Source organism: Artemia sp. Qi Xiang Cuo, chromosome 1 (assembly GCF_049724085.1).
Source record: "Artemia sp. Qi Xiang Cuo chromosome 1, ASM4972408v1, whole genome shotgun sequence".
Taxonomy (NCBI): Eukaryota; Metazoa; Arthropoda; class Branchiopoda; order Anostraca; family Artemiidae; genus Artemia; species Artemia sp. Qi Xiang Cuo.
The window spans coordinates 93,722,840-93,741,064 of record NC_142794.1 but is presented as its reverse complement, the minus strand read 5'-3'; the positions used below and the strand labels follow the sequence as shown (position 1 = coordinate 93,741,064).

Genomic DNA, 18,225 nt, shown 5'->3' with positions numbered 1-18,225 from the left:
AGAAACAGGATTGATTTTTATTTTATTTTCAGGAGTACGAAAAGAAAATAATAACTGGTTTGATTTCATCCATTACATGAAGTATCACCAACCCATCATCAAGAAAACGAAAAAGGAAACGAGGAAACGAGGAAGGGAGGACCAAATACCACTGGATAAAACAATGAAAAGAAGAAAAATTTAAAATATGTACTAGAAAGGGATTTTGTATATTTTCAATATTATAGTCTATTTTTGAATTAAAAAAAAATAGATGTTATATTTTAGTTTTTTTTTTAGTCTATTTAATCTACTTAATTAATTTAGTTTATTTATTCTATTTTTTCTTATAGTTTTATTTTATCTATATTTTCTTTTCTTCTCCTTTTGCTCTTATGTCTGTGAGTAAGTGATCATTTTAAATTTTGTTTTGTTTTTCTTCTCTAGAGTAAGTAACTCATTTGTCTTCCCCCTTCTTTACAGGCCAATGAGCCTTTGGGGGAATAATAACAAGTATCATTGTATGTGTATTTAATGAAGAATAAATCTTATCTTATCACTGAATGTATCACACCTGGTTTTATTCTTAAAAATATAATAGGTGATAAAAAAGAACTACATTTCAGTTGAATAAAGATGCTCTTCTCTCAAAAGTCTTGCGGAGACCCTGAAAAAAAAATTGTTTTAAAGCACTATTTATCTCAATAACAATCAATATCCATAAGAAAATAAAACACATTTTTAAAATGGAGGAAATAATGAAAGATGTTCTTTGACTAAAAACGACAGCTTAAAAAAAACTTAAAACCAACAACCATCAAATTTTCTTAAAAACAATCATGTACAGAATTTTGATGAACAGACAATTCCGACCTTATCTGTATTAGTTAAACAAACATTTTTTTTTTTTTTTTGAAAAGGATGTTTTGCAACGAAGGATAAAATGCCATATTAAAACCAAATAGCAGAATTAAAATCCTATATACAGAATAATAAGAATAATCAAATAATATGTCCTGTAATTACTCAAACTTAAAACGAACAGAAATTAATTTCAATGAATGACCAAAATGTGAAAACAAAAAAAACTATTCATATTAAAGATGAGAATAACAAATACTGATACAGATGAATGGATTTGTCCGGAAAAAAAGAAATTAAACGGAGAATCATGCCAAAGCTAAAACAAGGCAAAAATAAGACAAACAGGTGTAGGGCCACCGTATTCTAAATCTATTAACAGCCATAGTGTAATTTTTGCTTTACTGAAAACAAAAGGACTTCCCATGATTTGAATTCTATTTTTTTATATTTTGTTTTGTTTTTACTATACAGCGGCGTCCTTCATTCTGAACTAAGGGGGGGGGCTAAGCAACTTCTTTGGGCCACAAAGTGGCCGGCTCACAGTTGTTTAAGAGCAACGCTCCTTCACAGAGGTTAGCACAGGCCTCTCCCAAAACCAACTAATAATAGTAAGAAGCAGTTTAAAAGTTTTTCCTAAATAAAAACCTGCTTAAATTGAAACTAACAGACAAGAACTTGTCCAATAAGAGAGTAATACTTACTCCCACCATTTACACATGCGATTTAAGCATTTTTGCCTCTCAATTACTCAGACTATCTGTCTTGGCTTTTTTCTATAGTTAGCCATGCCTTGATGCCTACTGTAAAATACTTGATTTTCAATTTAATTTTCCAACTCCAAATTCCATCTTCCTTCTTATTTTCCAACATCTCTGGCCTCTAATTTTCTTATTTCCATGGGCGCCCATAAACTAAATTTTAGGGGGGGCTAACCTGGTCTAATCGGCACTTCCAATGTTGTATATCGACCCCGGTGCATGTATCAGACGCTACCGACTAGAGGCCCGGTTGATTGGTGCCGAAGTGTCGTAACATCGCCGGAGCTCCGCTGCCTGCCGATGCGTTGGCGCCCCGCTGACTTTGAATTAATTTGAGCCAATTCTTTATTGGGTCAACCGCAATGTTGGAACTTTTCTTTTTTGGGGGTGGATAAGGATTTCGATTTTCCTGCTTAGAAATCAAGTGTGGTTTTCAAAATTAAACAAACAAGTGCGCACACAAATAGTTTGAAAAACTCCTTGGGCTTCCAGGCTGAGTTTTTATTCAGCACTAGTTTTTGTAGCACCCAAGTTGTTGTTCCAACAGACACCAACCTAAATTCCAGGTAGGAACTTGAAATTTAAGGACCTCGCTATTTCAAGACACCTTGGTTTCAAAAAATCCATATTTCTTGAGTCCTTGCCATAGGGAGGTGTTTATAAATATTGAGGTTTTCATTCCGTGACATAGCAGCGTTAGTTGAAACGGTAGGTTCTAAAAATTCTCAAGTTCTTAACTGATAAATTCTGAATTTAACATCGAGGACAAGTAATGTGTTTCCTTATTTGTCATAGAGGTTTAATAACTAGAGGTTTAAACCACTTGAGGTTTAATAACTAGGAGCAGACTAGGAGGTGTTTAATTACAGGGCGGGGGCCTACGTCAGACATCGACAGAAATGAATGGGAAGGAAACTACAAATGTAGGTCTCCCTAGTCACCATCTCAATAGTTATATCTAATATACCACCTGGACAATTAATTTTTCTCTACTAAGTCGGTCTAAATTTTCTTAATAAGTATTTCCTTAGTTTGAATATTTCACCCATATACAATGGTAACTATTTTAAATGCACAGACATTTAATAGTAGAGACCTAATTGTAATTGCAAATTTTTACCTTAACTCTAATTTTGGAAAATATGCTACGGTATAATCTTGAACAAAGGTTCTTAAAATGGAAGTTTTAAATCATGGACAGATTCAATCACTGACATATGTTGTGAAAAAGAGTAATCATATCAAACAGTTCGTGGTAACGAACCGTAAGTAAGGAGCGACCCGGCTCAATAGTAACCGAAATTATAAAAACGAAATTTTGATATGAATAGATACATCAAAAGAATCGGATTTTATGCTGATTTCAAATAAATAAGCTTCATCAAGTTTAGTCTTACCCATCAAGTAACGCGCCTGAGAAAATTTGCCTTATTTTCGAAAAAAGGGAGAAACAACCCCTAGAAGTCATGGAACTTTAATGAAAAACCATCAGATTCAGCGTATCAGAGAAGCCTACTATAGAAGTTTCAAGCTCCCATATGCAAAAATGTGGAATTTTGTATTTTTTGCCAGAAGAAAGATCACGGATGCGGGTTTATTTGTTTTTTTTTTTATTTTCCCAGAAGTGATCGTATAGATCCAATAGTCCTAGAATATCGTGAGAGGGCTCATTCGAACGGAAATTAAAAGTTCTAGTGCCCTTTTTAAGTGACTAAAAAGATCGAAGGGCGACTTGGCCTCCTCCTGCCCTCATTTTTTCCCGAAGTCACTCAATCAAAATTTTGAGATAGCCATTTTGTTCAACATTGTCGAAAATCTAATAAATTGTCTTTGTGAATGACTTATTGCCTCAGAGCTCTCAGGGGAAGGGCTGCAACTTATAAGCTGCCCATTGTTTACATATAATATTGCTTATTGGGAAGTATACAGGCGTTTTCAGGAGGAATTTTTTTTTCTGGTGGGGGGGATCAGAGTAGGGGTTAGGGGGGAGAATCTTTCCATGGAGGATTTTTCCTTGGGGGAAGGAAAATTTGTATGAATGAGGGCGCCAGATTTCCCAGCATTATTTAAAAACCGATCAGAAATAAAATAAAAATACAAGTTTTTTTCAACTGAAAGTGAGGAGCAACATTAAAACTTAAGACGAACAGAAATTATTACATATATGAGGGGGTTTGCCCCCTAGTCAATACCTCGCTCTTTACGCTAAAATTTTTTAGTACTTTCAAAAGAGCTATCTATTCTAATTAACCGGCCTTTGTGATTCAGGGATTTGTGATTCGAAAAAAATTGAAACTTGGGCGTAAAGAGCGAGGTATTGACTAGGGGGCAAACTCTCTAATATACGTAAAAAACATACGAATATAGAAGTTCGTTACGTAAGTTAATTCGTAAGTTACGTCAGAACAAAATTTCGAAAAAGCCATTTAGCCAAAAAAAGGAAAATTAATATGCAAATTTCGTTTTAATTACTCATGTACGGTGAGCCAAAATTAAAGCTGCATTAATTCAAAAACGTTCAGAAATTAAATAAAACAACAAGTTTTTTTTAACTGAAAGTAAGGAGCGACATTAAAACTTAAAACGAACAGAAATTATTCCGTATATGAAAGTAGAATGCTAATATTGAATTCTACGGGCCCTATGTACCAAACAGGTTTTTCTAGTAGTCCTATTCTACAGGGCATTACACCTTTGCCAAGAGATTTACGCAATTTCTGTGGGTATAATCTGGTTTGGTTCAAGTTTTTCTGACACAATTTACTGGATTTCTATTTCATGATATACAAGTTTTTTTTAGGTTAAATCCGTGTCAGAAAAACCGGTGTGTCTTTTTTAGTTGCCAATATATTTAGAATGGTTTTAAGTTGAAAATTGCGACGTAAAACTAACTCAGTTATTTGCTTGCGTGTATAGGAATTCCCATGTTATTTGATTGCCTGTATTTTGTGTTAAATAAGTAGTTTTTGTATCTTTTAAAAGAGCTTTAAGGGGTTTGAGAGACTCAGTTGCCTGATTCCGTGTGGTTTTTCTTTACTTAGTGCTCATTAAAAAAGAACTTTTTGTTTTAAATAAGTAGTTTTTGTATCTGTTAAAAGAGCTTTAAGGTGTTTGAGAGACTCAGTTGCCTGATTACGTGTGGTTTTTATTTACTTAGTGCTCATTAAAAATGAAGTTTTTGTTTTAAATAAGTAGTTTTTGTATCTGTTAAAAGAGCTTTAAGGGGTTTGAGAGACTAAGTTGCCTGATTCCGTGTGGTTTTTCTTTACTTTGTGCTCATTAAAAACGAAGTTTTTGTTTCAAATAAGTAGTTTTTGTATGTTTTAAAAGAGCTTTAAGAGGTTTGAGAGACTCTGTTGCCTGATTCCGTGTGGTTTTTCTTTTACTTAGTGCTTATTAAAAACGAAGTTTTTGTGTTAAATAAGTAGTTTTTGTATCTGTTAAAAGAGCTTTAAGGGGTTTGAGAGACTCGGTTGCCTGATTCCGTGTGGTTTTTCTTTACTTGGTGCACATTAAAAACGAAGTTTTTGTTTTAAATAAGTAGTTCTTGTATCTGTTAAAATAGCATTACGGGGTTTGAGAGACTCTGTTGCCTGATTCCGTGTGGTTTTTCTTTACTTGATACACATTAAAAACAAAATTTTTGTTTTAAATAACTAGTTATTGTATCTGTTAAAATATCTTTAAGGGGTTTGAGAGACTCTGTTGACTGATTCAGTTTGGTTTTTATTTACTTAGTGCTCATTAAAAACGAAATTTTTGTTGTAAATAAGTAGTTCTTGTATCTTTTAAAATAACTTTACGGGGTTTGAGAAACTCTGTTGCCTGATTCCGTGTGGTTTTTCTTTACTTGATACCCATTAAAAACAAAATTTAGGATTTCTGTTAAATAAATAATTCTTATACATTTTAAAATAGCTTTACGGGATTTGAGAGACTCTGTAATGCAGTAGTTTTTCAGTAAAGACACTCGATATCCTAAAACTGTTTAATTCAAACTTTTTTAAAACTTCGAAATTTTTCAACTTTATTTATTTTTTTCTTTTTGTACATAACTTAAAATGTCAAAATATGCTTACAGTTCTGACAATTGCGCTCTGTGATTGGTCAGAGACACGATTTGACTTTCCCACTGGTATTCTACTACCGGTTATTGACACAACCTAATCTATTGCATGTATTAAATCAGTATTTTTTACGCAGTGGAACGATAAACACATAAGTCATATCTTTAAAAAAAAAGTGAAGATGAAGCATTTTAATAAAGTGTGTTTACATAACAAGGTTATTGTAGCATTGAATGCCGACAAAGAGAAGTATTTAAACTTTGAAACAAGTACAGGTGGAAGCATTATTGGAAATGTATGCATGCATTTTAATTAAATTAAGTAATTAAATTTATATTGAATAAAGAAAAATATAAAATCTGTTTTTTGTTTTTATGATAGATATATATCTAAAGATATTATTTAACTCAAAGAGAATGAAAACATCAAAATAATAGTTGATGATATATTAAAACTCCTAGCTACTGTTGCAGGTAACACATTACCTACTGATACATCCAATCGTCACCTTTCGGGTATTAGCATTCAACGGAAGATCAATAAAAGAAAGGCCTACTCTTCTACTAATATCGTAAACCATATCTTGTCTACGTGCCGAAACTGTTACCTGTGTAAAAATAATGTGATAATAGAACGTGAAATTTCCAGAAAAATAAAAAGGACATTGTCAGAAAATATCACAATGGAATATAAAGATGAATCAATAAAAAACAAAGCACCAGCAAACGTTACTGCAATTGATCAAACAGTCATTGAACCAAATAATACCAAAGACGAAAAGCATATTGAACCTGTTGATGAGACACCAGTAAAAACTGTGTATGACTCAAAATGGAATAATGATTATTCTACTGATTACAAACTAAGAGAAGACAATAGCTATAATATCAAGAGAGAACATGGTGAACTATTTTATGGAGCAGATTCAAAATGTCCAAAGTTAATCATTGATATTAATAGTGTATCATAATATATTTTTTGTATTAATATTCCACATAGCATTATTTCATTAAAAATATATTATGCATTACATTGCTATGTGTTCATTATTTTTAGAGTAAGCTAGCATATCAAACGTTTAGAATGTCTAATAAAACGTCGGAGATGTAAGAAAAGCAATTTGCATACATCTATTGTCAGACACATGGGATAACATTGAAAAAGTCTTGGTATCAGAATGAATAATATTTATCAACATCCGTTAATGGATATGTCATTATGAAAAAATTGTAAGTAAGTAAGTAAGTAACAAACTCTTTCTTTAATTCACCTATTTGTTACACAATACAGAAATTTAATTAAGGAAATTATGAATAAAAAAAATTGTAAGTAATTAGCAAACTCTTTCTTGAAGTCACCTCTTGGATACACAATGAAGAAATTTCATTCAAGAAATTATCAAAAATTGTAAGTAAGTAGAAAATTCTTTCTTGAATTCACCTCCTGGATAAATAAAAAAGACATTTCATTCAAGAAATTATGACAAAATTCATAGTAAGTAACAAACTCTTTTTCGAAGTCACCTCTTTGGTACACAATGCAGAAATTTCATTTAAGAAATTTCAAAAATTTTAAGCAAGTAAAAAACTCTTTCCTGAAGTCACCTCTTGGATACACAATGCAGAAACTTCATTTAAGAAACTATACAAAAAATGTAAGTAAGTAAGTAACAAATTCTTTCTTGAAGTCAACTCTTGGCTACACAATACAGAAATTTTATTAAAGAAATCATGAAAAAATTGTAAGTAAGTAGCAAATTGTTTCTTGAATTCGCCTGCTGGATAAACAAAAAGACATTTTGTTCAAGAAATTATGACAAAATTCTAAGTAAGTAACAAACTCTTTATTGTTTTCACGTCTTAGATACAAGATGTAGAAATTTCATTCAAGAAATTATGAAAAATTCTCAGTAAGTAACAATTTCTTTCTTGAAGTCACCTCTTGGATATACAATACGGAAATTTCATTCAAGAAATTATGAAAATATTCGTAGGTAAGTAACAAACTCTTTATTGATTTCACATCTTGGAGACACAATACAGATACTTCATTCAAGAAACTATGAAAAAATCGCAAGTAAGTAAAAAAACTCGTTATTGTTTTCACCTCTTGGATATACAATACAGAAATTTATTCAATAAATTATGAAAAAATTGCAAGCAAGTAACAAACTCTTTCCTGAAGTCACCTCTTGGATACACAATGTAGAAAATTCATTTAAGAAACTATGAAAAAATTGTAAGTAAGTAAGTAACAAATCCTTTCTTGAATTTATCTCCTGGATAAATAAAAAAAGACATTTCATTCAAGAAATTATGGCGAAATTCAAAGTAAGCAACAAACTCTTTCTTGAAGTTACCTCATGGATACACAATGCAAAAATTTCATTTAAGAAATTATCAAAAATTGTAAGTAAGTAGCAAATTCTTTCAAAAATATGTTAATACGTTTAAGCAATAAACATCTTTAAGCTTAACCCGTCTTTATTCTTTAGAATAGTTTTATTCATTTCATTAAATTATGAAGAAATTGTAAGTAAGTAACAATAGCTTTCTTGAATTCGCTTCCTGGACACAATACAGATATTTAATTCAATATATCATAATAAAATCGCAATTTAGTAATAAAGTCTTTTTTGTTTTCACCTATTGGATACACAATACTGAAATTTCATTCAAAAAATTATGAAGGAATTGTAAATAGGTAACACACTCATGTTACCTCATGGATACACAATGCAGAAATTTCATTTAAGAAATTATCAAAAATTGTAAGTAAGTAGCAAATTCTTTCTTGAATTCGCCTCCTTGGTAAATAAAAAAGACAGTTAATAAAATAAATTATGAAAAAATTGTAAGTAAGTAGCAAATTCTTTCTTGAATTCACCTGCTGGATAAAAAAAAAACATTTTGTTCCAGAAATTATGACAAAATTCCAAGTAAGTAACAAACTCTTTATTGTTTTCATGACCTATATACACGATGTAGAAATTTAATTCAAGAAATTATGAAAAAATTCTCAGTAAGTAACAATTTCTTTCTCGAAGTCAACTCTTGGATACACCATACGGAAATTTCCTTTAAGAAATAATGAAAAAATTGTAAGCAATTAAAAAACTCTTTCCTGAATCCATCTCTTGGATACACAATTCAGAAACTTCATTTAAGAAACTATGAAAAAATTGTAAGTAAGTAAAAAATTCTTTCTTGAAGTCACCTCTTGGATACACAATACAGAAATTTCATTAAAGAAATTATGGAAAAATTGTAAGTAAGTAGCAAATTCTTTCTTGAATTCACCTGCTGGATAAACAAAAAGACATTTCGTTCAAGAAATTATGACAAACTTCTAAGTAAGTAACAAACTCTTAATTGTTTTCACGACTTAGATATACGATGTAGAAATTTAATTCAAGAAATTATGAAGAAATTCTCAGTAAGTAACAATTTCTTTCTTGAAGTCAACTCTTGGATACACAATACGGAAATTTCATTCAAGAAATTAGGAAAATATTTGTAAGTAAGTAACAAACTCTTTTTGTATTCACCTCTTGGATATACAGTACAGATACTTCATTCAAGAAATTATGAAAAAATCGCAAGTAAGTAACTTTTTTTCTCTTTATCACAAACAATTTTCACTTAGCTACACGATGTAGAAATTTAATTCAAGAAATTATGAAAAAATTCTCAGTAAGTAACAATTTCTTTCTCGAAGTCAACTCTTGGATACACAATATGAAAATTTCATTAAGAAATTATGAAAAAATTGTAAGCAAGTAAAAGACTTTCCTGAAGTCACCTCTTGGATACACAATGCAGAAACTTCATTTAAGAAACTATGAAAAATTGTAAGTAAGTAATAAACTCTTTCCTGAAGTCACCTCTTGGATACACAATACAGAAATTTCATTAAAGAAATTATGAAAAAATTGTAAGTAAGTATCAAATTCTTTCTGGAATTCACCTGCTGGATAAACAAAAAGACATTTCGTTCAAGAAATTATGACAAAATTCTAAGTAAGTAACAAACTCTTAATTGTTTTCACGACTTAGATATACGATGTAGAAATTTAATTCAAGAAATTATGATGAAATTCTCAGTAGGTAACACACTCTTTTTTTTGATTTCACCTCTTGTATATACAGTACAGATACTTCATTCAAGAAACTATGAAAAAATTGTAAGTAACTAACTTTTTTTTTCTCTTTATCAAAAACAATTGTAACTTAGCAACACGATGTAGAAATTTAATTCAAGAAATTATGAAAAAATTCTCAGTAAGTAATAATTTCTTTCTTGAAGTGAACTCTTGGATACACAATACGGAAATTTCATTTAAGAAACTATGAAAAAATTGTAAGCAAGTAACAAATTCTTTCTTGAAGTCACCTCTTGGATACACAATGCAGAAACTTTATTTAAGAAACTATGAAAAAATTGTAAGGAAGTAATAAACTCTTTCTTGAAGTCACCTCTGGGATACGCAATACAGAAATTTCATTAAAGAAATAATTAAAAAATTGTAAGTAAGTAGCAAATTCTTTCTGGAATTCACCTGCTGGATAAACAAAAAGACATTTCGTTCAAGAAATTATGACAAAATTCTAAGTAAGTAACAAACTCTTAATTTTTTTCACGACTTAGATATACAATGTAGAAATTTAATTCAAGAAATTATGAAGAAATTCTCAGTAAGTAACAAACTCTTTTTTTTGATTTCACCTCTTGGATATACAGTACAGATACTTCATTCAAGAAATAATGAAAAAATCACAAGTAAGTAACTTTTTTTTCTCTTTATCGCAAACAATTTTCACTTAGCTAAACGATTTAGAACTTTAATTCAAGAAATTATGAAAAAATTCTCAGTAAGTAACAATTTCTTTCTCGAAGTCAACTCTTGGATACACAATACACAAATTTCATTCAAGAAATTATGAAAATATTTGTAAGTAAGTAACAAGCTCTTTATTGATTTCACCTCTTGAATATACAGTACAGATACTTCATTCAAGAAAAGTGATTAAACACGTTTTGAAACTACATGCTATTTGCTTGCCTTTCCTTGGCATCTTTCCAAATGAGCAGGGACTCCCCACCGGTTCCTACACATTGCAAAAAAGTGAGCAGTACGAAAACTCCACGTTTTCAACCAGACTGGTTTTTTAGCTAAATCTTTGGAAACAGCCCAGCCTCTATTTCTGACCGTTTAAGTTTTGATGTTAGTGTTGTCAGTCAAAAGCTATGACCTTGAGAAAAGAGCTTGAGAAAATTGCCTGATTATCGAAAAATGGGAGAAACATCCTCCAAAAGCCAACAGGAAGGTCCCCCCTCCAGCGCTTTCTCGGTTATGTTGAATAAAAGATGCAAAGTCTACATAGCTTTATTTAATTTTTTTTAAGGTTAATTTAGACGTGGTTACTTGCGCGCACGTAACCTCGTCTAAATTAACTTTAAAAAAATGAAATAAAGCTATGTCGACTTTGCATATTTTATTCAACATAACCGAGAAAGCGCTGGAGGGGGGGCATTCCTGTCGACTTTTGGAGGATGTTTCTCCCATTTTTCGATAATAAGGCAATTTTCTCAAGCTCTTTTCTCAAGGTCATAGCTTTTGACTGACAACACTAACATCAAAACTTAAACGTTCAGAAATAGAGGCTGGGCTGTTTCCAAAGATTTAGCTAAAAAACCAGTCTGGTTGAAAACGTGGAGTTTTCGTACTGCTCACTTTTTTGCAGTGTGTAGGAACCGGTGGGGAATCCCTGCTCATTTGGAAAGTTGCAAAGGAAAGGCAATCAAATAGTATGTAGTTTTAAAACGTGTTTAATCAAGTTTCTTGAATGAAGTATCTGTACTGTATATTCAAGAGCTGAAATCAATAAAGATTTTGTTACTTAGTTACAAATATTTTCATAATATCTTGAATGAAATTTCCGCATTGTGTATCAAAGAGTTGACTTAAAGACATAAATTGTTACTGACTAAGAATTTTTTCATATTTTCTCGAAGAATATTTATAAATCTTGTTGCTATGTTGTGATTTTTTGTGATAAAGAGAAAAAAAAGTTACTTACTTGCGATTTTTTCACAATTTCTTGTATGAAGTATCTCTAATGTATATCAAAGAGGTGAAATCAAAAAAACAGTTTGTTACTTACTTAGACTTTCTTCATAATTTCTTGAATTAAATTTCTACATCGTATATCTAAGTCGTGAAAACAATTAAGAGTGTTACTTACTTAGAATTTTGTCATAATTTCTTGAACGAAATGTCTTTTTGTTTATCCAGCAGGTGAATTCAGGAAAGAATTTGATACTTACTTGCAATTTTTTCATAATTTCTTTAATGAAGTTTCTGTATTGTGTATCCAAGAGGTGACTTCAACAAAGAATTTGTTACTTACTTACAATTTTTTCATAGTTTCTTAAATGAAGTTTCTGCATTGTGTATCCAAGTGGTGACTTCAGGAAAGAGTTTGTTACTTGCTTACATTTTTTTCATAATTTCTTAAATGAAATTTCCGTATTGTGTATCCAAGAGTTGACTTCAAGAAAGAAATTGTTACTTACTGAGAATTTTTTCATAATTTCTTGAATCAAATTTCTACATCGTGTATCTAAGTCATGAAATTCTTGAATGAAATTTCCGTATTGTGTATCCAAGAGTTGACTTCAAGAAAGAAATTGTTACTTACTGAGAAAATTTTTTCATAATTTCCTGAATTAAATTTCTTCATCGTGTAGCTAAGTGAAAATTGTTTGTGATAAAGAGAAAAAAAAGTTACTTACTTGCGATTTTTTCATAATTTCTTGAATGAAGTATCTGTATTGCATATCCAAGATGTGAAAAAAAAAAGATTTTGTTACTTACTTACAAATTTTTTCATAATTTCTTAAATAAAATTTCCGTATTGTGTATCCAAGAGTTGACATCAAGAACGAAATTGTTACTTACTGAGAATTTTTTCATAATTTCTTGAATTAAATTTCTACATCGCATATCTAAGTCGTGAAAACAATAAAGAATTTGTAACTTACTTAGAATTTTGTCATAATTTCTTGAACAAAATGTCTTTTTGTTTATCCAGCTGGTGAATTCAAGAAAGAATTTGCTACTTACTTACAATTTTTTCATAATTTCTTTAATGAGATTTCTGTATTGTGTATCCAAGAGGTGACTTCAAGAAAGAATTTGTTACCTACTTACAATTTTGTCATAGTTTCTTAAATGAAATTTCTGAATTGTATATCCAAGAGTTGCCTTCAGGAAAGAGCTTGTTACTTGCTTACAATTGTTTCATAATTTCTTAAATGAAATTTCCGTATTGTGTATCCAAGAGTTGACTTCAAGAAAGAAATTGTTACTTACTGAGAATTTTTTCATAATTTCTTAAATTAAATTTCTACGTCGTGTATCTAAGTCATGAAAACAGTAAAAAGTTTGTTACTTACTTGGAATTTTGTCATAATTTCTCGAACGAAATATCTTTTTTGTTTATCCAGCAGGTGAACTCAAGAAAGAATATACTACTTACTTACATTTTTTTCCTAAATTCTTTAATGAGTTGTCATTTTTATTTACAAAGAGGGTGAATTCAAAAAAAAATATAATAGTTACTTACAATTTTTTGATATCTCCTGAAATAAAATTTTTCCAGTATTTATCCATAAGATAAAATGAGTGTTTTACTTGTTTACAATTCATTCATAATTTCTTTAATGAAATTTCATTATTGTGTATCAAATATATGAAAACAATAAATACTTTATTGCTAAATTGCGATTTTATTATGATTTCTTGAATTAAATATCTGTATTGTGTCCAGGAAGTGAATTCAAGAAAGCTATTGTTACTTACTTACAATTTCTTTATAATTTAATGAAATGAATAAAACTATTCTAAAGAATAAAGACGGGTTAAGCTTAAAGATATTTATTGCTTAAACGTATTAACATATTTTTGAAAGAATTTGCGACTTACTTACAATTTTTGATAATTTCTTAAATGAAATTTCTGTATTGTGTATCCATGAGGTAACTTCAAGAAAGAGTTTGTTGCTTACTTAAAATTTCGTCGAAATTTCTTGAATGAAATGTCTTTTTTTATTTATCCAGGAGGCGAATTCAAGAAAGAATTTGTTACTTACTTACTTACAATTTTTTCATAGTTTCTTAAATGAAGTTTCTACATTGTGTATCCAAGAGGTGACTTCAGGAAAGAGTTTGTTACTTGCTTGCAATTTTTTCATAATTTATTGAATGAAATTTCCGTATTGTATATCCAAGAGGTGAAAACAATAAAGAGCTTTTTTACTTACTTGCGATTTTTTCATAGTTTCTTGAATGAATTATTTGTAATGTGTATCCAAAAAGTCAAATCAATAAAAAGTTTGTTACTTACTTACAAGTATTTTCATAGTTTATTGACTAAAATTTCCTTATTTTTTGTCTTAGAGGGGAATTAGGTAAAGGAATAGCTACTTAATGAGAATTATTTCATGATGTCTTGAATGAAATTTATACGCCGTACATCTAAGACTTGAATATAATATAGAGTTTGTTACTTATTTAGAATTTTGTCATAATTTCTTGAACGAAATGTCTTTATGTTTATCCAGCAGGCAAATTCAAGAAACAATTTGCTATTTACTGACAATTTTTTAATGATTTCTTTAATGAAATTTCTGTATTGTGTAGCCAAGAGTTGACTTCAAGAAAGAATTTGTTACTTACTTACTTACATTTTTTTATAGTTTCTTAAATGAAGTTTCTGCATTGTGTATCCAAGAGGTGACTTCAGGAAAGAGTTTGTTACTTGCTTAAAAATTTTTCAAATTTCTTAAATGAAATTTCTGCATTGTGTACCCAAGAGGTGACTTCGAGAAAGAGTTTGTTACTTACTATGAATTTTGTCTTAATTTCTTGAATGAAATGTCTTTTTTATTTATCCAGGAGATGAATTCAAGAAAGAATTTTATATTTACTTACAAGTTTTTCATAATTTATTAAATGAAATTTCTGCACTGTGTATCCAAGAAGTGACTTTATGAAAGAGTATTCTACTTAATTACAATTTTTATTTTCATAATTTCCTTAATTAAATTTCTGTATTGTATAACAAATAGGTGAACTCCATAAAGATTCTGTTACTTACTTACTTACTTACAATTTTTTAATAATGACATATCAATTAACGAATGTTGATAAATAATTTATTCATTCTGATACCAAGATTTTGTCAATGTTATCCCATGTGTCTGACAATAGATGTATGCAAATTCCTTTTCTTACATCTCCGACGTTTTATTAGACATTCTAAACGTTTGATGTGCTAGCTTACTCTAAAAATAATGAACACATAGGCTAACAATGTAATGCATAATATATTTTTAATGAAATAATGCTATGTAGAATATTAATACAAAAAATACATTATGATACATTATTAATATCAATGATTAACTTTGGACATTTTGAATCTGTTCCATAAAATAGTTCACCTTGTTCTCTCTTGATATTATAGCTATTGTCTTCTCTTAGTTCGTAATCAGTAGAATAATCATTATTCCATTTTGAGTCATACACAGTTTTTACTGGTGTCTCATCAACAGGTTCAATATACTTTTCGTCTTTGGTATTATTTGGTTCAATGACTGTTTGATCAATGGCAGTAACGTTTACTGGTGCTTTGTTTTTCATCGATTCATCTTTATATTCCATCGTGATATTTTCTGACAATGCCCTTTTTATTTTTCTGGCAATTTCACTGTCTATAATCACATTATTTTTACACAGGTAACAGTTTAAACATGTATACAAGATATGGTTTACGATATTAGTAGAAGAGTAGGCCTTTCTTTTATTGATCTTCCATTGAATGCTAATACCCAAAAGGTGGCGATTGTATGTATCAGTAGTTAATGTGTTAGCTGCAACAGTAGCAAGGAGTTGTCTTTTATCATCAATGATTATTTTTATGTTGGCATTCTCTTTGAGTGCAATCATCTCTGCAGATCTCAATCTCGCATAACCACCAACATAAGAGTTGAATTTCTTCGGTATTCCAAAGAAATTTAATTCCTTACTGTCATGACAATGCTTGCATACATTTCCAATAGTGCTACCACCTGTACTTGTTTCAAAGTTTAAATACTTCTCTTTGTCGGCATTCAGTGCTACAATAACCTTGTTATGTAAACACACTTTATTAAAATGCTCCATCTTCACTTTTTTTTAAAGATATGACTTATGTGTTTATCGTTCCACTGCGTAAAAAATACTGATTTAATACATGCAATAGATTAGGTAGTGTCAATAACCGGTCATAGAATACCAGTGGGAAAATCACATCGTGTCTCTGACCAATCACAGAGCGCAATAGTCAGAACTGTAAGCATATTTTGACATTTTAAGTTATGTACAAAAAGAAAAAAATAAATAAAGTTGAAAAATTTCGAAGTTTTAAAAAAGTTTGAATTAAACACTTTTAGGATATCGAGTGTCTTTACTGAAAAACTACTGCATTACAGAGTCTCTCAAATCCCGTAAAGATATTTTAAAATGTATAAGAATTATTTATTTAACAGATTTCCTAAATTTTGTTTTTAATGGGTATCAAGTAAAGAAAAACCACACGGAATCAGGCAACAGAGTCTCTCAAACCCCGTAAAGTTATTTTAAAAGATACAAGAACTACTTATTTACAACAAAAATTTCATTTTTAATGAGCACTAAGTAAAGAAAAACCACACAGAATCAGGCAACAGAGTCTCTCAAACCCCTTAAAGCTATTTTAAAAGATACAAGAATTACTTATTTAAAACAAAAATTTCGTTTTTAATGTGTATAAAGTAAAGAAAAACCACACGGAATCAGGCAACAGAGTCTCTCAAACCCCGTAAAGATATTTTAAAAGATACAATAACTACTTATTTAAAGCAAAAATTTCTTTTTTAATGAGGACTAATTAAATAAAAACCACACGGAATCAGGCACCAGAGTCTCTCAAACCCCTTAAAGCTATTTTAAAAGATACAAGAACTACTTATTTAACACAAAAATTTCGTTTTTAATGGGGAGCAAGTAAAGAAAAACCACACGGAATCAGGCAACATAGACTCTCAACCCCCTTATATTTATATTAAAATAAAAAATAAATAATTATTTACAACAAAAATTTCGTTTTTACTGAGCTCTAATTAAAGAAAAATCACACGGAATCAGGCAACAGAGTCTCTCAAGAACAGTAAAGATCTATAAAAAGATACAAGAAATACTTATTAAACACAAAAAAATATATTTTAATGTGTAAAAAGTAAATAAAAACCACACGGAATCAGGCAAAAGAGTCTCTCAAACCCCGTAAAGCTCTTTTAAAAGATAAAATAACTACTTATTTACAGCAAAAATTTCGTTTTTAATGAGAACTAAGTAAAGAAAAACCACACGGAATCAGGCAACAGAGTCTCTCAAACCCCTTAAAGCTCTTTTAAAAGATACAATAACTACTTATTTAACACAAAAATTTCTTTTTTAATGTGAAACAAGTAAAGAAAAACCACACGGAATCAGGCAACAGAGTCTCTCAAACCCCTTAAAGCTCTTTTAACAGATACAAAAACTACTTATTTAAAACAAAAACTTCGTTTTTAATGAGCACTAAGTAAAGAAAAACCACACGGAATCAGGCAACTGAGTCTCTCAAACCCCTTAAGCTCTTTTAAAAGATACAAAAACTACTTATTTAACACAAAATACAGGCAAGAAAATAAAATGTGAATTCCTATACACTCAAGCAAATAACTGAGTTATTTTTACGTCACAATTTTCAACTTAAAACCATTCTAAATATATTGGCAACTAAAAAAGACACACCGGTTTTTCTGACACGGATTTAACCTAAAAAAAACTTGTATATCATGAAATAGAAATCCAGTAAATTGTGTCAGAAAAACTTGAACCAAACCAGATTATACCCACAGAAATTGCGTAAATCTCTTGGCAAAGGTGTAATGCCCTATAGAATAGGACTACTAGAAAAACCTGTTTGGTACATAGGGTCCGTAGAATTCAATATTAGCATTCTACTTATGAAAGGGGTTGTCCCCTCCTTAACGCCTCGCTTCTTACGCTAAAGTTTGACTTAGTCTCACAACCTTATTTTTTAAAACAATAAAAAACTTAAGTGTAAAGAGCGAAGCGTTGAGGAGGGGACAGTCCCTTTCATATACGGAATAATTTCTGTTTGTTATAAGTTTTATTGTCGCTCCTTACTTTCAGTTTGAAAAAAACTTGTTTTTTTTATTTAATTTAAATAGGCTTGGATCTTTGACTGTAGTCAACCAATCCCAACTATCTGCATCAGGTCCGACAGAATAAAAATACTGAGTGACAGTTCAATTTTTTAATTTCTGCAGAGCATTTTTAAAAGCCAGTTGCTTCCCAGGTAAGATATTATTACAGATTCTGTTAGGTTACAAAATATTATTTTGTTGATTTATATAAAAACGATCAGAATTAATTAGTTCATTATAAATGGGGCTTAAATAGGT

At 30.0% G+C, this 18,225-nt stretch overlaps 1 protein-coding gene across 2 annotated transcripts in view; it reads right to left on the bottom strand.

The window, feature by feature from the left end:
- Window positions 1-543: 543 nt before the first annotated feature.
- Window positions 544-18,225, bottom strand: part of LOC148956939 (uncharacterized) — a 60,347-nt gene continuing 42,665 nt past the window's right edge. For both annotated transcript variants that reach the window (XM_089087859.1, XM_089087864.1), the window contains exon 5: window positions 544-646. In XM_089087859.1, the coding sequence (XP_088943985.1) occupies window positions 627-646 (20 nt within the window). In that variant the 3' untranslated portion in view covers window positions 544-626. The remainder of the gene's footprint in view (window positions 647-18,225) is intronic.